Raw genomic sequence first — 22,158 nt, 5'->3', positions numbered from 1 at the left:
AAAAAAGCCAAACACGAGCCTCCATCCCTTCCACTTGGTGCTTCCGTTCCTTGCTCTTCGTGCTCTGCCTCAATCGATGAAGACCTATGGTGGTTGCAAAGGATGGACGGACATGTAGTGGTGGCACGGGTTTGACAGAGGCGCAATGATGCCACGAGATTGACGGAGGTGTGGGTAGTTGCAAAGGATTGACGAAAGTATGGTGGTGGCGGCACAAGTTTTATAGATTAATTTCAGAAAGAAGAAACCAAAAGAGAAAAAAATTATCTAAATCGTAAAATTAAACCTGAAATGTTTAACTTTCAAACCCCTTAACAGGAAGAGCGACATCCAAATTATAAGAATATATCAACTACGTTTCAATCAAAGGGCGACCACCATGTTAACAATAATGAAAACATGCAGAAAAATAAAATCCCTAAACTAGAAGAGATAAGCCACGAAGCCAGAGAGTGCCCCCAAAGCAATCCAAAATCCCGAAAAAGATATTCAGGTCAAAGGATGATGAAAAAAAACACAACGTTAAACAGAGTATCACAACAAAACACACAAACAAGAACACCCTGCAAAACACTACTACACTGTTTTAAGCCTCATCTTCCTGAGGTTCTTCCTCATCTTCATACTCATAGCCCTCGTCATCAGCAGTTGCATCTTGGTATTGCTGGTACTCAGACACAAGGTCATTCATGTTGCTCTCAGCTTCAGTGAACTCCATTTCATCCATACCTTCTCCAGTATACCAATGCAAGAAGGCCTTTCTGCGGAACATAGCCGTGAATTGCTCGCTCACCCTCCTGAACATTTCTTGAATAGAGGTAGAATTGCCAATGAAGGTTGATGCCATTTTCAACCCAGTTGGAGGGATGTCACAGACAGTGGATTTCACATTGTTGGGGATCCATTCCACGAAGTACGATGAGTTCTTGTTCTGAACATTGATCATCTGTTCATCAACCTCCTTTGTGCTCATCTTTCCACGGAACATCGCAGAAGCTGTCAAGTAACGACCGTGGCGAGGATCAGCTGCACACATCATGTTCTTAGCATCCCACATTTGTTGGGTCAATTCAGGGACAGTGAGAGCCCTGTACTGTTGGGAACCACGGGAAGTGAGTGGGGCAAATCCCACCATGAAGAAGTGCAGACGAGGGAAGGGAATGAGATTCACAGCGAGTTTGCGAAGATCTGAGTTGAGTTGACCAGGGAATCGAAGACAACATGTCACACCACTCATGGTGGCTGAAATTAGATGGTTCAGATCTCCAACTGTTTCAGAAACAAGAACAAACGCACAATGTCAGTAAATGAATCAAAGAGGTGAAAAAGCATCACAGGCAAAAGAATTGGTGAGATGAACTCACAGCTTGGGGTGGTGAGCTTAAGGGTGCGGAAGCATATGTCATAGAGAGCTTCGTTATCCAAAACCATGCATTCATCTGCATTTTCAACGAGCTGGTGCACTGATAATGTTGCGTTGTAAGGCTCAACAACTGTGTCAGAAACCTTAGGGGATGGGAACACAGAGAATGTAAGCATCATTCGGTCAGGGTATTCTTCCCTGATCTTCGAGATCAACAGTGTTCCCATTCCAGAACCAGTTCCACCACCAAGAGAGTGGCAAACCTGAAACCCTGAAAAAACACGCAAACTTCTTTTAGCACCCTAATTGCTCATAAACATAACAACAGAGCACAGAAATGTCAGTATTACTCGTACACTCGCAAGGAAATAATTCAATTCGGCAATTTTTAACTCACATAGTTCAAGCATATCTTCACTCAAATCCAACAAATGAAAAACTAATGAACAATGTAGATAACTAGTATTCACACCTCGCCATTTCAACTAAATTTTATTTTCAAAATACACAGAACAGGCGAAAACAACGCTAACAAAGCCTTACAAAAATTAGAACAACCAATTAACGGCAAACATTACTATACTACAAAACCAGTAAAATCAAACGAGATTTTCCAGATCAAGACTCATGCTAAATAATGCATACACTTTAGCTTCACTCCTTCGTAGCAACAGTACAAGATAAACACCACGGAGACCATCGATTCACACTCAAAACCATACAAACAACTCTCAAACACTAACAAACAAACTCCAATCGAAAAAATAATAGCAGAAACGCAAGAACCCTAAAAACAAAGACAAAACCCTAAAAAAAAGTCGCAACGAGAGGAAGTTAGAGTAAGTTATACCTTGAAGGCAGTCACAGTTTTCTGCCTCCTTCCTGACAACATCGAGAACAGAGTCAATCAACTCAGCGCCTTCGGTGTAGTGACCTTTGGCCCAGTTGTTTCCGGCGCCGGACTGGCCGAAGACGAAGTTATCAGGTCGGAAAATCTGACCGTAGGGACCAGATCTGACGCTGTCCATGGTCCCTGGCTCTAGATCCATGAGCACCGCCCTCGGCACGAACCTTCCGCAACTCGCTTCATTGTAATAGACGTTGACTCGCTCGAGTTGCAACTCGTTGTCCCCCTGGTACCTCCCCGTGGAATCGATCCCGTGCTCCGCGCACACCACCTCCCAGAACTTCGCTCCGATCTGGTTTCCGCATTGCCCTCCCTGTATGTGAAGAATCTCACGCATCTTCGCACGAGTTCGACAAAGAAAGAAAACCGCACGAAGGGAGTGAGTGAAGCGCAGAAAGTGATTGTGAACAACGTCAAACCCGAAACGAAACCCTCGTCCGTGAAAAGAACCTGCGAGAAGAAGAGTTTTTTTATAGGACGGACTTGTGACGCCGTTAAGTGGTGGCTCAGCAGTTAACGGAGGGATTTGACGGAGCCGTTGGATTTAAGGGGGAATTTAAAATTTGAAAAGCGAACGGAAAATTTTGAATCTTCTGAGGGAGGTTTCTACTGCGGTCAGGTTTTGTTGTCTTGATGTTTCTTGCCGTTGGATGGGATTTGATATGGACACGTGGCGGGGAAGGATTTTCTGATGTTCCGGCCGTTAATGCGTTGGGGGGTGTGCCTTGCCTGCTCTGACACGCTTCGGTTAGAGACTGCGAGGTTTCAAAAGGGAAGTGACGCTCTTGGTTAGCGCGTGAGTTTGACGCGCGATGTGCATTTGAGAGCAATTGGGTTTTTTTGGCTTTGGGTCACAAGGGCACATGAAAAGCTGGTAACGGTGGCACGTGATTGCGGGTTGGATTTGCAATTTTTGTAAATTCGAGGCTTCTAGGAAAAGCATTTTGTTTATGCTTACTTGTGAATGGGAGAAGATCTATTTGCTCTGTCAGTCTGTCACTACTTCTTCACCTTCAAGGGTTGACTGGTTCATCCCTAATAAGAAATTAATAATTTTCTTTATCGTTTACTTGGAATTGATTACTTGGTGATGAAGGGAACAATCTTTTTTCGCTTTCAAAATGTTGTGGGTTTTCTGTACAATCAAAAAATAATTTCTACTTGGATACCAAGTTTTCTTTTAGTACTATAGTGTATGTTGTGTCCAGAATTGTGTCAATCAATGATAGTTTTCTTAGCAGTTTCATGTAGCCTTCTCGAATATCATTCAAACTTCTTGTGGAATTAATATTCAAATTACTCTAGTTGCTCAGGGTATATTTGGATTGAATTGAACAGAAAATTGCACGTTCTAATGCAAAAATTACAAAATAATTATGTTGTAGCGAAGGCAAGGGTAATCATTTCCTTAGTTTGGTCCATGCAAGCCCCGTAACATAAACACTACCTATTTCGAGTTAATGTAGAGGGGAGATTTGACATATTGTTGGTTGCTTAATTGGTTATATTTAACAGCTCAAAATTGAGGAAAACAAAGTTAAAAATCATTGACATAAATATTTTAAGATTTCTTGGAATTGTACATGATCCTTTATTTTATTTTAAACATTTACAACAACCTTCCTTACTTATATGAGTCGCATAATGTAATGTATTTTTTGTGTGTAATAAGAAGTGTTAATATCTATCATTATTATAAATCAGTATAATATTTTGTTTAAACTTTCAACAATAATTATATCTTTCAAAACAAGTTGCACCTAATTATATGTATAGGTAACTTCTAAGTTCAAACAGTAATATATATAAGATAAGGAAATAACAATGAAATAATATTTCAAATAATTAACGAGAGTTGCTGTATGGATAAAAAAATGAAAGATATCAAGGAGATTTGCCAAAATGTTGAAAGGTATTATTATTATTATTATCCAAAATGAACCAAGCAAGATTTGGTTATCAAAACGACTACCCATGTGTCGGGATTGTGAATTAATATTGATGCACCATTTCAACCAAAATGTACTTTCATGTCTGCTTCATATATCACTGTACTTGGAATTTTGGATTAGCATTGCACATATCACACACGCAAGTTCTAAACTGATGCCCATAATGGACCATATTTGGATATACATACTTTTAAATATAGTCCGTGCTTCCTTTGATTCCATCCCTATCATCAAAAGTGTACTCAAAGTTCCACTAGGGTGTGCAAACGTTTCTTTCACTCTAGCCAAAGATTGATAGTGGACCCATTGAGAAAAAAACCACAAAACATGTAGGGTCCTTTTCTCTTGGGTATATAAGAATAGAAGTAAAGGAGTCTTTCAACAGTAACATTGAGAGTAGAGGTAGGGATCACAAAACCCTTCATGGCAAAGTTACGACCTTTTTCATTCTTTTATTTTAATGGATCCAATGCCCAACTATAAAATAATCATTATAAGAGGAAGTTGGGGTGGTTTGTGACTTTGTGTTACTAAATTGCTTAAGTCTTCCTCGTTATGAATAGTTCTATAATTATCTATCTTTGCCAGATGTATGTGAAAGCAAAGGCAATAACTGATGAGTGAGACATTAATTTGGGAATCTGGTTGCACTTTCTCGTCAACAGGTAAGTGACATAATAATAACTTATTATAGACATCTTTCTATATTTGTGCTGAACAAAAAACCAAGCCACTATATATGCTGTAATAACAAGCAACGTTTGGACATGAGTTTTCCAAGTATGAAATATGGGCGGTGTGTCTTAATTCCTAAATCCATTCAGCGGGTCAAAGGGTATCCAATTCAGTTAAGACACAAACTTGCATAAGGATTGTAAATTAAAATTAAACCGACTATATCCAAGTATTAGAGCATTCATCGTTTGCAAACTACCAAAAGTAACCTTTCCTCCCTCCCATCTTCATTTAATAATGAATCAATGAAAGAGACAAATATTATGACATGTATACTTCTATTTTCACGTTTTAATTATAAAATTGTCATCTTATTTATATTTTGTTTACTGTTTTCAAATATTTGCTCAATAAAAAGGAAAAACTAAAAAAGTTGTTGTTGTTTTCAATGTTTCCTTTACAAATATCTGAAAATAGGAAACACATTAAAAGCAACGAGACATTTGAAATTAAAAAGTGAAAACATAAAATAAAAGCTAAAGTAAATAGACCCATTAGATACCAGATTTCATATGAACCCGTAACTCAAAATTGAAATACCTTTTAGTTTCCATGTTTGATTTAAGATGAATTTGTAGTTTTCATGTTTAATTATAAAATTGTCATCTTATTTTTATTTTGTTTTATGTGTTCAAAGATTTATACAATAAAAAGGATAAACTAAAAAAATAGTTGTTTTCAATGTTTCCTTTCCAAATATCTGAAAATAGGAAACATATTAGAAGCAATTTAACATTTGTAATTAAAAAGTAAAAAACTTAAAATAAAAGCTAAAGTAAATAGACCACTGGATACCAGATTTTATATGATCGAACTCGTAACTCAAAATTGAAATACTTCTTAGTTTTCATGTTTGATTCAAGATGAATTTTCAAAATATGCATACTTACAAAGTAGAAGGACCAATATTATGTTCAAATTAAATCACATGCACAATGAATTCTTATTTGCTTAATTACCTTGCCTGTTGTTTTAAATGGTTTTCTCGAAAAGTAAATTAACAACGTTTATTGTCTTTCAAGATAAAGACACACGTTTAACTGAATTTATCCTTACTTTTGTGGTAACTATATTCAATCAAATACTTTATAATTTGTGTTAATCCATCAAAGGATTAAACTAGATGAGAAAAAAATTAATCGATCTAGTTGAGCTAACTCAAGCTTGCTTGATAAAATATAAAGCCTGGACTATCAAATTTGATCCCAAATTAAAAGTTGATCTTTAAAGTCATTTTCAATCATATAATTGCATACCAAGACAACCTATTATTTATTCTTATTTGTGTGTGTATTTGATTCGTTCATATATTTATCCTGTAGGAAGCCTCTACTAGGATACATTCCTTATTCATGTCTTATCTCGATTGCATTGACCTTATTTTCCTTAGTGCCTAAGATGTACAACTATAACAAATCTTTATCTGAAGGTGTGTTATTGTGTTGCTTTTGTTCATTTCGTGCATCACTTTTAGAAAGTAAATTTCAGCACTTACTTTTTGGTACTTCTTTTAATTTCATTTGAACTTTATTTTTCCCCTTCTTCTTCATATGCATCAATGTCTAATCTAGCATTCATGCATGATTCATGATTCATAACGTTAAAAAAGTATCATAAATTAAAAGACACACAATATTTTCGAAGAATAAAAGAGATTCAACAAACTACATTTACAAAAGAGAGGGTGTTGAAGAATTAATAATGTTTGTGGAAGAACAAAGGAGTTCCACAAATAAGGAATTCAAACAAAAAGGAACCACATTTTAGAAGAGATGATGCAAATGAATAAAGGGTAATAAAATCTACAAAATAATAAAGGGATTCGATGAAACAAGGATTATTTGAACAAAAAATAAAATAAAAGAGAAGGGTAATTAGGTAAATATATACAAAAATATGAAAAAAATAAAATGATGTGTATTTCTTAAATTGGGAAGTGTAAATAGTATAAGCCTACGCATAAAAGCTAAAAAAAACCAAAGATTGGGCTTTAAAAAAAAATTGTTTGATTAACATAAGAATTGGACCCTGGTTTTGAACCATAAAGAAATAAAATCAAGCAAAGTCTCGGCTTGGAAATTAATTACAAACAACATAATTAATTAGTGAAATAATAATAATAAATTTATGTAATTGGATGATTATATAGTGTTAAAAATCTTCATAACGAGAGTATACTACTGCTATATTCCAATTAAATTAAATTTATCTGCTAGACTAGGTAAGCAATAAGCAAATAAATAAATAAATGAAAAAATAGGAAAAAGAAAACCCTTTGGATTTGCGTCGCCGCAAGCATTGCAGAGTGACAGCAGCAGCAGCAGCAGCTTGGTCTGAGGTTAGAGATGGTTAGCCAAAGGCAGCGACTTGCTCGAAAGCGATACAAAGCGGAACACCCTGAGCTCTTTCCGAAGCCCGAGCCCACACCCCCCAAAGACCCCGAGAAGAAGAAAAAGAAGAAGAAAAACAGCGCTTTCAAGCGCAAAAGGCCCGAGCCCAAGCCCGGCTCCAGAAAAAGACACCCTCTCAGAGTCCCCGGCATGAAGCCCGGCGAGAGCTGCTTCATCTGCAAGGCCATGGACCACATCGCCAAGCTCTGCCCCGAAAAAGCAGAATGGGAAAAAAACAAGGTCTTCTATTCATTCCCCACTCCGTATGTTCACCTTATCATCATGCCTTCATTTTCGTGAACATCAATTAACATGATTGGCAATGATATTTTGTGGGTTTTTGTAGATATGTTTGCGGTGTCGACGGCGCGGTCATAGAGCTAAGAACTGCCCTGAGGTGCTAGATGGCGCCAAGGATGCCATGTATTGCTATAACTGTGGGGAAAATGGTCACTCTCTCACACAATGTCCTCACCCTCTACAAGAAGGTTTGTTAATCAATATGTACTTTTTATATCTGAAATTGTGAAAACCTGATAAGTAAGGTATGATATAGCTTTAACATTGTTAGTTTTAGAGATTTCAATTGAAATTTGAAATCTATGCGAACCAGTTTTGTACAGATTTCTGGTTGTCCTCTTCTAGTGCTTGTTACTTTACACTAGGGTGCTGTTTGAATAAACAACGAGCATGTTTGGTGTGCAGTTGCAAAATTACGTTTGAGGCAAAAATAATTTTGCCAACGGATCAGGACCCTTGTTTTTTTACGTTCATTTTGCTTTTATCCGTTGGATTCACATTGGAACACAAGCCACGACATTTCATACTGCAAACCAAACATGCACTCAAGGTCTTATTGAATAAGTACTTATAACGGAAGTACTTGCACATAAGTTATTTTTTTAGTAGAAGGGGAAATAGGGACAGACACTTTCTATATAAGTGGTAAGTTGTTTTCATAAGCTATCTTAAGAAAACTTATTGAAATAAGCTGAAAACAACTTATGGACATATCAAAAGCTGTTTGCATAAGCTCTTTCAAACACTTGCACAAGTGCTTGTGTCATAAGTTCAAATAGGCTGTAAATAAGGTCTTCCAAATGGGAACTAGATGGATAGATAATGGTATATACGACAAGTTATAAAATTTCATTATCTTTGTCTTTGACTCTACTTGTGTAAGACTTGTCAAGAAGAGATAAGTTGTTCGTTAAATATACCTTACAATTAAAATGATGATGTGATTTAATCTGTAGACCTGTTTCACAGATTATATGATATCTGTAACGGCAAATTTTTACTGTTTGTACATGCACACTGATAACATGATTATGCAATGAAACATTTTGTCTTTCTCAGAAAGCTTGATGGGTTTTAAAACATAAAGTATTTGCAATAAAAGCTCACTGTATAGTAACTTTTAGCCATTCTTCCAGGCAAGTGTGATTTGGATATTATCATTTATGTACCTTGCCCTGAGCTTCAGGATAATGACTTACTTGGATTTTAAAGTTCCGTATTGAGAGTCACATGTTTATTCTTAAAAATTTAGGTGAGAATGTGTTTAAGGCTTAAGCATTTATGTTCTTATATTAACTTGAACTACTGAAGAAATTTCTGTCAAATGTTCAATGTAATTTTCAAAAATAGATGTGTATAATGTAAAATAGAAGATAAAGATTTCTGCTAATGTTTGCTCTCACCTGATAATAGGAATTCACTTATACCTGCTTGGTTTAAAAAAAATGTCTTCTGTTTTAATTTCTTATTTTCACAAATAATTACAAAATGTCACTTTGTTTACTATTTGTTTCCTGTTATCACATATTTGGATAGGAAATAGTAAAAACATGATTTTGTTGTTTCACTATTTTATAAAAAGAAATAAAATGAAAATAAGTTGTTATTTTTTTTGTAATTATTTGTTGAAGCTGGAAATAACAACATAGAGTGTTTTCTCAAACTAAGCAAGCCATGAACTTTTTCTGTATAATTATTAGGAGAAATGGATTTTTTGTTTTGGTCCCCTAGTAAAATTCAATCATTATATTAAAACTGGCTTTTATGGCTATACATTCTGCAAAGAAAAGGGGATCTTGTTGCTTAGTGTGTAACTGTATATCTTTGCAGCTGGTTAGATTAGCTCCTTTTTGTGGATGAAATGCTTCCAGTTTTCTGGCAAAACATGGGATTTAGCTTTAGTGAAGTATAAAAAATTAGATTGCTTCAGTGCTCCTTTTATCGCCATACATTCTGCAAAGAATCTGTGGTCTAGTTGCTTAGTATGTAACTGTATATCTTCGCAGCTGCTTAGATTAGCTCCTCTTTTGTGAATGAAATGCATGCAGTTTTCTGGCAAATCATGGGATTTAGGTTTAGTAAAGTATAAATAAATTAGAGTTCTTCAGTGCTCCTTAGTCAAGGTTCTAAAAGTCTAGTAATAATTCTTGGTTGTTTTCTCTTTAGACAGAGGAAGAACACACGGGCACATATCATTATTGTCTCTTATTCTGCATTTTCTTTGTGTCATTTATTAGTTTTTATGTTAACTGGTTACTTTTTTTTACTACTGTGTAATTACTGGCTTCTCTACTATATATACAGTTGTAAATACACCTCCTAATGGTTGGGAATTTTATGGTCTTCCTTGAATAAAATATCATCTTCTCAATTTTGATTTTGATAGAGTGCTTATGGGTTCTTTAGTATATTTTCTAATGATATAAAGTGTTTCATTGCTGATGCAGGAGGGACAAAGTTTGCTGAGTGCTTTGTCTGTAATCAACGTGGACACTTGAGTAAAAACTGTCCTCAAAATACTCATGGCATTTATCCAAAGGTATTTTTATTTCCTTTAGTGCCGTACCTTGTAAAATATATAATTATATTAGTTGAATCAACAAAACTTTTTCCCTGTTGGGTGTGTCTAATCTGATACAACTATTTATTTATACTAGGGTGGTTGCTGTAAAATATGTGGTGGTGTGACACATTTGGCAAAGGATTGCCCTGACAAAGGGAAGAGTGGATCTGTTGCTGCTAACAGGCCTGCTGATGGATGTAAGTTTTTTCGGAAGAAGCTGAATGGATTTTCTACTTCTATATTACTGGTTTTGATATCAAGTGCTACATTTTTTTTAATATGCTGGGCATCCATGTTTCAATTATTAACTTCTCTAAAAATGGTTGATACTGCTAGTCCTGTTTTGCTTCTATTTAGCTGCAGTTGATTCAATATACAATATTAATAATTTCTGACTGTAAGGTCAACTAATTGCGGTTAGTGAAAGTGCACTATTATTTTGGTTCTAAAATAGATACCATTTAGGCCTGGGGTATCATGAAGTGGCTAACCAAACTGGATAACTGTTCTCTTCATATCTGAGTTTTAGATTACAAAAGTTTGTTGGTGGTAAACTGTATGACTTTGCTTGGTTGCACATCAGTCATCACAAATGTTAAAATCTATTCTTTTATATAGAATATTAGGGGAAATGATTGTCAGTTGTGATAGGCTTGAAACTTGATTGTCATGAGGACATGGACAGTCTGGCCTCCTTCATTTTATTGGATATTGATCTTCATTTATTTGATCTAATTAACTGTGCAATTTTCTTATTAAAAGTAATCAGTGTCTTAGTTGCAATCCTTGTTTGAGATTTCACCCATGAAGAGACATTGTTGTAACAAAGGGGTAGTAATATGTGCGACTATTAGATGTCTGGCAGTGGGTTGAAGTTTATTTATAAAAACAATTTGTTCATCGAAGAAATTGAAAATGAACTCAAATTTTTGGAGTGATTTGTGTGGTCAGCCTGAGCACTTTCTGTATGTCTCGAATTTAATGGCATTCAGCTTTGATTTCTTCTGATGATTGGATTGCTAAGAAATCTTAGTCACGTGGAAGAAGGGTGCTTAAATCAAATATGGTTGATAAATATTCTTTCTTTCAGGGATGAGAATTGAAGAGAGGCCTATGGGTCAGGTTACCAAATTTGTCAGCGGGGATGATATTGAGGATGACTTCATGACAGATGACATACATAGTGGAGACAAGAAAAAGCCAGCAAAGTCAACAGAAGACCATGTAAAACCAAAGAAGAAAGAGGGTCCTAAAGTTGTGAACTTTTAACTAAGGATAGTTACCTCATAATGTATTGTGTGGATATTTGTTTCCACTCACCATTTTCTTTCCTGTTCTATCCACAAGGCTATGGTAGACCCCTGATTCCCTTCCAGAATGAATGTCATCGCTCCTGCAAAGTCTTGGGTTGCCTAAAAATTTGGTGAATTGACATGAAAACTAGGACTATCGCCTCTCATTGCTGATCATAAATTCTACAGTGATTTGTAAAAGGCAACTGAAAATGTAACTATTTTTTGGTACAAGTACTAGTTTATTATTTATCTTTACTTTGTTGATCGTCTTTCGGTGCATTACAACAACAACAACAACAACGCCTTATCCCACTAGGTGGGGTCGGCTACATGGATCAACTTCCGCCATAATGTTTTATCAAGTACCATACTTCTATTCAAATCATTAAGTTCGAGATCCTTTTTGATAACCTCTCTTATAGTCTTTTTGGGTCTTCCTCTGCCTCGAATTGTTTGCCTTCTCTCCATCTGGTCTACTCTCCTCACTACAGAGTCTACCGGTCTTCTCTCTACATGCCCAAACCACCTAAGTCTATTTTCCACCATCTTCTCTACAATAGGCGCTACTCCAACCCTCTCTCTAATAGCTTCGTTTCTAATTTTATCCTGTCGAGTCTTACCACACATCCACCGCAACATCCTCATCTCCCCTACACCTACTTTATTCTCATGTTGGCTCTTGACCGCCCAACATTCTGTTCCGTACAAAATCGCCGGTCTTACCGCAGTCCGATAAAACTTTCCCTTTAGCTTGATCGGTACCTTTGCGTCACATAACACCCTCGATGCTTTTCTCCATTTCATCCATCCTGCTTGAATGCGATGATTCACATCCCCTTCAATTTCTCCATCATCCTGTATTACAGACTCAAGATATTTAAACCGTGTGACTTGAGGGATAATATGGTCTCCTATTTTCACCTCTGAGTTAGAAACCCTCCTTCTTTTGTTGAACTTACATTCCATATACTCCGATTTGCTTCTACTTAGGCGAAAGCCATGTGTTTCTAAAGCTCGTTTCCAAGTTTCCAACCTCTCATTCAACTCCTCCCTCGACTCTCCAAGGAGGACTATGTCATCTGCAAAAAGCATGCATCTCGGCGCTATCTCTTGTATTTGTTCCGTGAGGACATCCAGAATTAAGGTAAAAAGGTAGGGGCTAAGGGTTGACCCTTGATGCAAACCAATTGTGATGGGAAAATCGTTTGACTCTCCACCCTGTGTCCTAACACTAGTCGATACCCTATCATACATATCTTGGATAGCTCGAATATATGCAACCCTAACCCATTTCTTCTCTAGAGCTTTCCACAAAATCTCTCTAGGCACTCTATCATACGCTTTCTCCAAATCAATAAAAATCAAGTGCAAGTCTTGTTGGTCCATGCGATATTACTCCATCACCCGCCGTAATAAATAAATCGCTTCCATGGTCGACCTTCCCGGCATGAAACCAAATTGATTCTCAGTAACTTGAGTCTCCTTTCTTAATCTCCGTTCGATCACTCTTTCCCATAATTTCATGGTATGACTCATGAGCTTGATTCCCCTATAATTTGCACAATTTTGTATATCCCCCTTGTTCTTATAGATTGGCACTAACGTGCTTCTCCTCCATTCCTCCGGCATGCGTTTTGACCTCATAATTTCATTAAAGAGTTTGGTGAGCCACTCAAGACCTCTATCTCCAAGAGTTTTCCACACTTCAATAGGTATGTTGTCTGGCCCCACCGCCTTACCGTTACTCATTCTTTTCAACGCTTCCTTTACTTCCTGTTTCTGAATCCGACGATAGTACTTATAGTTCCGGTCCTCTTCTCTTGTGTCTAGACTGCTAGAGTCATATCCATATCCATCATTAAATAAGTTGTGGAAATACGCCTTCCACCTTTCCTTGATATCTTTTTCATGCACTAAGACTTTGTCTTCTTCATCCTTAACACACTTTACTTGATCCAAATCTCTAGTCTTCCTCTCTCTACCCTTAGCAAGCCTATATATAGATCTTTCTCCGTCCCTGGTTCCTAGAGCTTGGTATAGTCCGTCAAAAGCTTGGGCTCTTGCCTCACTCACCGCCTTTTTGGTTTCATTTCTAGCTATCTTATACTTATCCCAAGTTTCAGAATTTCTACACCTAGACCACTCCTTGAAACACTCCTTTTTTACTCTAACTTTGCTCTGAACACTTTCATTCCACCACCACGATTCTTTACCCCTAGGTCCAAAACCTCTAGATTCACCCAATGTCTCTTTAGCCACTTTAATAATCTCTTGGGACATCTTGTTCCACAGATCATTTGCACTTCCTTGTGATTGTCCACACCATCCCTCCCATATCTTTTGTTGGAAGATTCCTTGTTTCTCACCCTTCAAGTGCCACCATTTGATCCTTGGTGCTACCATAGGACTTCTTCTCTTTGCCCTATCTCTAATTCTTACATCCATAACCAAAACTCTATGTTGGGTAGTCAAGCTCTCTCCCGGGATAACTTTACAGTTCAAGCAATACTTCCTATCAGACTTCCTGATAAGGAAGAAATCTATCTGAGAACATGTCCCTCCACTTTTGTAAGTGATAAGATGTTCCTCTCTTTTCTTAAACCATGTATTGGCTATAGAAAGATCCAAAGCCTCCGAAAACTCCAAGATGGATTTACCCTCCCCATTCATCTCCCCTAGGCCAAAACCCCCATGCACCCCCTCAAAACCTCTAGCCACGCTACCTACATGTCCATTGAGATCCCCTCCTAGGAAAACTTTCTCTCCTTGGGGTATATCCTGAAGTACCCCTTCTAGATCCTCCCAAAATTTTACCTTAAAGTGTTCTGCTAACCCAACCTGAGGTGCGTACCCACTAATAACATTAAAGGTGTCCTGTCCCACTACCAATTTTAAGGCTATGATACGATCTCCTACTCTTCTTACATCCACGACATCCTTCTTCCACTCCTTGTCCACAATAATCCCTACCCCATTTCTTGATCTGATTTTTCCCGTATACCACAGCTTAAATCCCGAGTTGTCTAATTCTTTCGCTTTTTCACCTGTCCACTTAGTTTCTTGTAGGCACAGAAAATTGATCTTCCTCCTCACCATAACATCTACTATTTCCGTAGATTTTCCAGTAAGTGTGTCTATATTCCATGTACCAAAGCGAATCCTCCTGTCATGAACTAGCTTCTTTACCCACACCCGTTCACGAAAATGTGGGAACCCTTGCTTACTTTTCACTACATCCGGGCGGCGATGCAGCGGCCCTTGCTCTTTTGACACTGTACTCGAGCCATACAGCGCGTTGCTTCCGGGCAACGACCTAGCATTCACATTATTACGTAATTGATCCATGTCTTTCGGTGCATTATTGTTCACTAATAACCTGATTTTTATAGAACTATTTAATTTTGTGATTTCTTATTTGGAATGCATTGGTTGCTCCACTAGTAAAAATTTTAGAGTAAAATTAAAAAATAGAATAGTAGGACTAAAAAAGCAAGGGTACATCCGTGTAGGCATGTAAGCACCACATTCACAGCAAAACTGTTTTTTAATTCAAAATAATGATTTTTGTTTCACTATAAAACTGTTAATTTTGTTTTACTAAATTAGAAGAGGACAAGTGCAATGACCAAAAATGAAAAAAAATGATAAATGTGCTGTTATTTGTTGGACAAAATTAAAATGAAATTACCATTGACCCATAAATTTTTTATATTAATTCATGAACTAAACTTGATGAGTTTTTATGTTTTTAGTTAAAAGAATAATTGAGCTTCGGTGAAAAATTAACCTAAAACGATAATTAGAGTACTAAATTTATCGAGAATCTATTCCAACATAAAACGATCACCAGAGTTAAATTTGTGTAAGCAAGTTGTATTTTAAATAACTTCATGTTTTTTTTCTTTCTATTTCAGACTATGTAAGAACTAAATGAAATATTTTTTTAGAGAAATAAAGTATTTATTTTCATTTTACTTTATTTTAAACATTTCCATAATAAATTAGATTAATTCATGATGTAATTTCATTATTAAAAAGTATTGTTTTTTTTTCTTGATACGAGAAAAGCATAACAAATAAATCAATGTTAAACAGATATATTATAAAAAAACAGATGTATAAAACTAATAAATTCAATTATCTTTCAAATTAATAATTTTCAATTGTTTTTCCCAAAAAATAAATTTTTATTAATTCCAAATCAAGTTACATTTGTTTTCATAGGTTTGTATTCTAATAAAATATCTACTCACTTTTTTGTTTTTAATAAAATTTCAGTTGGTGCTTAAAAAAAAAAAATCAGTTGACTTTTTAAAAAAGTCTAATAAATGTACTACCGAGTACAGAACATGTATATTAGCTGATGAGAGATTGTTTTAATTTTTTGGGAACATAAAGATTGTTTTAATTTAACTAATAATATTGATTTTAAGTACTTCAAACTTCCAAATATCAAGTTTTTTTTTTTATAAAAAAGTACTTCAAAATATAATTGCAGTAAAAACTTTCATATATTCAATGTCTTGAAATCCTATGTACAAAAAGAGAGTCGTGTAATCCTTTATTTTTTCAAGCAAATGTCCTGTAATCATAAAATTAATATATACAATCAAAGTCCTTAAATTCATTGCGCAAAAAAAGTGCCTAGATTCATTTTAGAAAAAAAAATCCATTTATCTTGAACGAGAGTAGTGAAAAAAAAAATGTCAAACAACTCAAACCCCTCAACGATTAACATATATCATGACATAATTAGCAAATAATATTATCCTGAAACATATAATCATAAGTTTAATTTCTGACTTATGATAGATTAGTCTTTGACTGAAGCCGAGGATACCTTGGACAAAAAAAAAAAAAAAACACCCTCAAACCTCGTGTTAAACCCTAATTTCTGTCCGTTGCATTAGCTAAGGAGCTTTGCCGCATGGGTTGTTAAGTTTTGGCCTGTGGCCATTGCAATATGCAGAGCGAGTTCTCCGATGCGAAGAAGCGCAGAGAGGAGGACAACCCTCAAACACTCGTTTCCCTCGTACACGACAGTGAGAAGAAGAAGAGAAAGAGAAAGAGAAAGAAGAAAATCGAGGAATCAAACGAGCAGCCCCAGGTTGAGGTATGCCCTAAATCCTTAGTAGACTCGGTTATCCCAATTGTTGCACAAAAGGAAAATGCTGAAACCACCACAGAGAATTCTAACCCAACCCCCAAGAAAAAGAAGAAGAAGAAGAATAAGAATGTGCAAGATGCAGAGCAACTTCTGACTTGTGATCCTTCAATTGCGATTGGTGCGGTACCTGATGTTACGAAAGAAGGAGGATCACAACAAGGTGATGCTAATGGGAATGGGGGTTTATGCCCTAAGCCCTTGTTGGACACACCAATCCCAATTGTTCCACAAGAGGGAAATGCTAAAACATCTACACAGAACCCTAACCCAATCCCCCAGAAAAAGAAGAAGAAGAAGAATGTGCAAGGTGCAGAGCAACATCTGACGTGTGATCCTTCAATCCTAATAGATGTGGAACCTGATGTTACCAAGGAAGTAGGGGCACAACAAATTTCAGAAACAGCTGAAACAACTACACATGACCCTGTTCCAACCCCCAAGAAAAACAAGAATAAGGATGTGCAAGTCGCACAACAGCAACTTCACACATGCGACCCTTCAATCCCGACAAGTGCCGAACCTGATGTTATGAAGGAAGAAGCAACAAAACAAGGTGATGCTGATGGGAATGAGGGTTTATGCCCAAAACCCTTACTGGACAAACCAATCCCAATTTTTCCACAAGAAGAAAATGCTGAAACATCTAGGCAGAACCCTAATCCAACCCCCCGGAAGAAGAAGAAGAAGAATGTTGAAGGTGCAGAGCAAGTTCAGACATGTGATCCTTCAATCCTGACTGGTGTGGAACCTGATGTTATGAAGGAAGAAGGGGCACAACAAGGTTCAGACCTGCCAGCTGAAACAACTAGACAGATCCATGCCCCAACCCCCAAGAAAAACAAGAAGAAGGATGTGCAAGGTGCACAACAGCAACTTCAGACATGCGACCCTTCAATCATGATAGGTGTGGAACCCAATGTTATGAAGGAAGAAGGAGCACAACAAGGTGAAGCTAATGAAACTGCGGTCTTTGGAATAAATGAAGAATGCCCTGGACCTGATTCAATGCCCCTGAAAGACACTCTCCGGAAAAAGAAGAATGTGCTTAAGTCCCAGGGGGCTGAACCTGAACCAAAATCAAAGGAGTCCAATAATACACATCACCCTCAACAATGCTACTCAGACTCAGAACTGAAAATGAAGATGAAAAAAGGGGCAGAAGCTAATGCTGAGAACTCTGCAGTGTGCCCTAAACCTAAATTGGCACTCCCATCTGACATAGCAATCCCTAATAATTCACAAGTGAACAAAAGGGCAGAACCAACTGAAGCTAAGGTTGAGGATCAGGCATGTTCTAAACCTAAATTAGCATCCCCAATAGACCTGCCAGCTCCAACAAACTCAGAAAAGAAAAAAGAGGTAGAACCTGTCCAAAACCCTGATGCACGTGCTCAACCCCCTCAACCTCAACCTTGCTCTGCGCCATGTGCAGAGCCTCCGGGTGATCCAGCAACTCCAATTGATCAGAGAAGAAGAAAACAAAAAAGCAAGAGAGAAAAAGAAACAATAATAATATGCTCAGAAGAGGTGGAGAACCAAGGGAGCCCATTGCATATGGACATAACCCTCAACCAGGCCCCAGACCAGGTCCAACAAGACCAAGCAACCCCAATAAGCCTACAACCAGCATCCTTGATGGACCAAACAATCCTGGTGGATCCAGCAACCCCAATAGACCTAGAACTGACGATGAAGAAGATAAAGAAGAAGCAAAGGAAGAAGACAACTTCTACAGAGCTGCCAGAAATCTCAATTCAGACATCTACATGCCTTATAGAAGCATCCCCAATAGACCCAGCAATTCCAATGGACCCTTGCCTTGCAATCTCAACAGGCCCTGAACAGGAGATGTCAAAGAAAAAGAAGAAAAGGAAGAGTAAGCTTGAAAGTGAAGCGGCAGAACTCAATGAACACTACAAGCTGCCTGAAGCTGCTCCGCCTGAGGCCCCTGTTCAGAAATCTATATACCATACAGATGCACCCTCAATCGACCCAGTGGGCCCATCTCCCCCTGTTGACACAGAAACCCCAATAGACCAAGGTCAGCAGATGACCAAGAAAAAGAGGAAGAAGAAAAAGAGGATTGTGATCATAATTGAAGGGACAGAAACCAATGAACACGGTGTCAAGCCACCTGAAACCCTAGTTCAAAAATTTGCATATCCTACAGTAACAACCTCAATAGACCCAACAATCCCAGTCCCAGCTCCCCCAATAGATCAAGGTCAGAAGATGAGGAAGAAAATGAGAAAGAGAAGTGCCCTTATAAGCAAAGGAGCAGAACCTGATGAACATGATGACAAGCCACCTGGAACCCCAGTTCAAAGATCTATACATCCTATAGCAGAACCCTCAATAGACCCAACAATTCCAGCAAGCCAAACTCCTCCAGTAGACCCAGCAACCCCAGTAGACCCTGAACCGATGACCAAGAAAAAGAGGAAGAAGAAAAGGAACAGTGCAAAAAATGAAGGGTTAGAATCTGAGAAACACAATGCTGATCGAATTGCAGAAACCCCAGTTCAAAAAACTGAAGGATCCACAACTGAAAATTCTATGGTATGTAGCAAGATTCATAGATTTATTATTTTTAGTGGTTGTATTATATGTTGCTGTGATCTTTAAAAATCATTAGCGGTTCCTAAGAAACAGTGTTTTTCTGTTTTTTTGAGATTGATACAAATTGAATTTTCCCATAGTAGTGTATAAATGGTAATTTGGTATTTCCAGGGCAGATGCAATGTTGAGCCAGCTGGTAAAACCCTGGTTCAGATTACTGACACTCTCAGAGTGACTAAATCCCCCTTTAAACATCATGGTGAAAGTTCCTTGGTATGTAATGGGATTTACTAATTTAGTTTCTGCAGTGTATTCTATGTTTCTCTAGCCTGCAGTTCCTAAAGAATGTTTTTCCTCTGTTTGGAATTAATATGATTAGAGTTAGCTCATTGTAGTATATAAATTGTAACTTGGTGTGTCCAGAGATGCCGGGCATGCCGACAGCCTGGTCATAGATTCCAACAATGCCAGCGGCTGAAATGTCTTTCCATGGATGAGGAAGTTTGCTTCTTTTGTGGGGAAATTGGACATTCCCTTGGAAAATGCGATGTGTCTCAAGCAGGTATGCTAAAATTTTAAAGCTTTTTATGAAATGGTTGTATTTTTAATTTTTTTAATGAGAATTGTGTCAAAACTGTATGAAGCATGGAATTGTTAATTTTGCAGTTTTTGATTGAAATTCACATAACAGCAATGCATGGGGTTACTAATCTTATTAGTCGTAAACATACCAGCTTGCCTAAATAAACATGGTACATATCATTATAGGTGATTGGTGAGGTCTTATCCTAGGGACAACTATTTTTATTTTGCTCCATTGGCTCAGATTTTTAGCCATTCTCTTAGATACCTTATTGAAGATGTTTGAAATTTGGCATAACACAACTAGGGAATATTCATTATATCTTTGGACTTGGAATCTACTTGCCCATACGTTCTATCTCTTCACAAATCTGTAGCGTAACTGGCTTCACTTTACTTTCTTTCATCTGCTATCTTATGATTCAAAATTGTTTCATTGGTGATGCAGGGGGAGGAAGGTTTGCTAAGTGCTTACTCTGTTATGGACATGGACACTTCAGCTATAACTGTCCTCAAAATGGTCATGGAATTGATCCAAAGGTGTTTTTTTTTCTTTCTATTATTTTGATTTTAAAGAATTGTCACATTGGTTTTTATTTTTTCCTGGAACCTTTGTATATGTATTGATACTTTTGATTCGTTATCCTAGCTTTTTCCCAGTTATGCTAAGCCTAATCTTTTCATACAATTTGTATTCCTTAGGTGCTTGCAGTCAATGGGGCTATCAATAGAAGTAAGTCTTTCAACAAGAAACTAGATTTAATTTCCTTTTTTGTTGTTGTTTAGGATATTATTTGTATATCGTGTATATCTATTATGTTCTCAAATACACTGGAGTTTCATAACCTTATTAAGATATATATATATATCTATTTTTTAGGTCGTGAAACATCTTGAAATTGATAATTGATTTAGTTAAGTTTAGTGGTTCATATTTTTGGGTTGTGCTTGAGCCTTCCAAATGGGATGTACATTGCATCATTTTTGCAAAATAAGCATCTTTATGGATGTTATTAAGAAGTAATAACCTGTTAGTTATTGAATACCCGGGAAAAGATTTAGGTGGAAATGGATAATACATCTGCCTTGCTTGTGTTTATCTAACAACTTGTGATCTGTCATCAGTGCAAGTGCAAATGTTCTTAGTTGCTGTGATATATTTTTTGTTCAAGGTTTAGTCCATTGACAGACGAATGAAGGAGACTTGTTCATGAATTTTAAGTTTTTGGACTTTAGACACATGTTGAAACATGGTGTATAAGTTCTCTCTCAGAAACTGCTGCCTCTTGTGCAGAAAAGGAAAATAAATTCCAATTTCATAATTCTCTGCTTCGGATGTAATTTCATACAACTGATTCACGGCGTCTCTTTCTTTCAATCCTGAATAATCTATTTACAAGTAAGCATGAAAGGCTAATCATAATTATTATGTCTGACAACTCTAGTTCCATCTTGTAGCAGCAGTGGAAGCTCGAAGAGAGCTCTTGCCGAGGTTTAATATGTGAGCAGGGATGGTCTTTCGGATCACTCCAAGTCAATTTACACAAGTACTCGTGCTCATGTATATAGTTCTGGATCTCGGTTCCTTAGCGGCCTAAGTTTTGATGATTTTATATCATGTCTGGTAGCATGGTGCCCAATTTTTTTTTTATTTTATTTCAAGTTCTCTTATGTAACATAAACGGTAATATTATTTCAGACCTTGTTGGGTTTTTGAATCCATTTTGTATTTCTTTTCTACGTGGGGACTAGTTGGGATAATGCCTCAGTCTACTCCTTGCAGAAGTTAGAATTAAGATAGTGGAGTAGTAAGTTCAACACGGGAATTGGCCCCCAAATTTCTGAATTCAGTTGATGATAATAGTTGAGACAATTTGGTTGCAGTCCCTCGGAATATAGAATGGATTGCCTGAGTAATGATGTATGAACTTTATTTACGATTTTTTTTATCATTATTTTTAAGGTAGGCGGTCAAAATTCTGGGAAGTAATAATTCGGCAATAATTGACCGCATGGAATTACTGAAAATGTTCTGGGCCTAAATATGATATTTTTAACAAAAATAAAAAACTTTTATTACAGGATTAAATATGGTTAAGGTTTCCGTAAAATTTGAAAAATATTGATTCTGTTCTTATAATTTTTTTATTAATTTGGTTTATATAAAAATAAAATATATTTTACTGGTTTTTATTGGTAATTTTAGTAGATGATAATCTAATATGACTAATAAATTTATGGGTAATTTGATTATAAATGAATTAAACAATTCGTGGCAGTTAAAATTCTTCGAGATGAATTAAACAATTTTTAGTGGTTAAACACTTCAAAAAATTATAATTTTT

General features: G+C 36.7%; 2 protein-coding genes across 5 annotated transcripts; one reads left to right on the top strand and one right to left on the bottom strand.

The window, feature by feature from the left end:
* Positions 1 to 335: 335 nt before the first annotated feature.
* LOC114402634 (tubulin beta-1 chain) lies at positions 336 to 2,733 on the bottom strand. The gene is made up of 3 exons (XM_028365282.1): positions 2,214 to 2,733; positions 1,365 to 1,634; positions 336 to 1,269 (listed from the first exon to the last, which is right to left on the bottom strand). The coding sequence occupies exons 1-3, from the start codon at positions 2,605 to 2,607 to the stop codon at positions 587 to 589; spliced, it is 1,347 nt and encodes a 448-aa protein (XP_028221083.1). The 5' UTR covers positions 2,608 to 2,733; the 3' UTR covers positions 336 to 586.
* A 13,584-nt stretch (positions 2,734 to 16,317) lies between these two features.
* On the top strand, positions 16,318 to 21,760 carry LOC114401248 (mediator of DNA damage checkpoint protein 1-like). Of its 4 annotated transcripts, none has more exons than XM_028363716.1 (6): positions 16,320 to 19,231; positions 19,403 to 19,504; positions 19,655 to 19,793; positions 20,262 to 20,353; positions 20,516 to 20,546; positions 21,275 to 21,760. In XM_028363716.1, exons 1-6 carry the CDS (start codon positions 16,469 to 16,471, stop codon positions 21,316 to 21,318), a joined length of 3,171 nt encoding a protein of 1,056 aa, XP_028219517.1. In that variant the 5' UTR covers positions 16,320 to 16,468; the 3' UTR covers positions 21,319 to 21,760. The 4 variants fall into 4 exon arrangements, with proteins under 4 accessions (XP_028219518.1, XP_028219517.1, XP_028219516.1 ...); XM_028363715.1 differs by having other exon boundaries at positions 21,272 to 21,760; XM_028363714.1 differs by having other exon boundaries at positions 21,259 to 21,760.
* The last annotated feature ends 398 nt before the right edge of the window (positions 21,761 to 22,158 follow it).

This window comes from Glycine soja, chromosome 20, assembly GCF_004193775.1.
Source record: "Glycine soja cultivar W05 chromosome 20, ASM419377v2, whole genome shotgun sequence".
NCBI lineage: Eukaryota > Viridiplantae > Streptophyta > Magnoliopsida > Fabales > Fabaceae > Glycine > Glycine soja.
The sequence above is the reverse complement of the archived record's forward strand: the minus strand, read 5'-3'. Positions and strand labels throughout refer to the sequence as shown.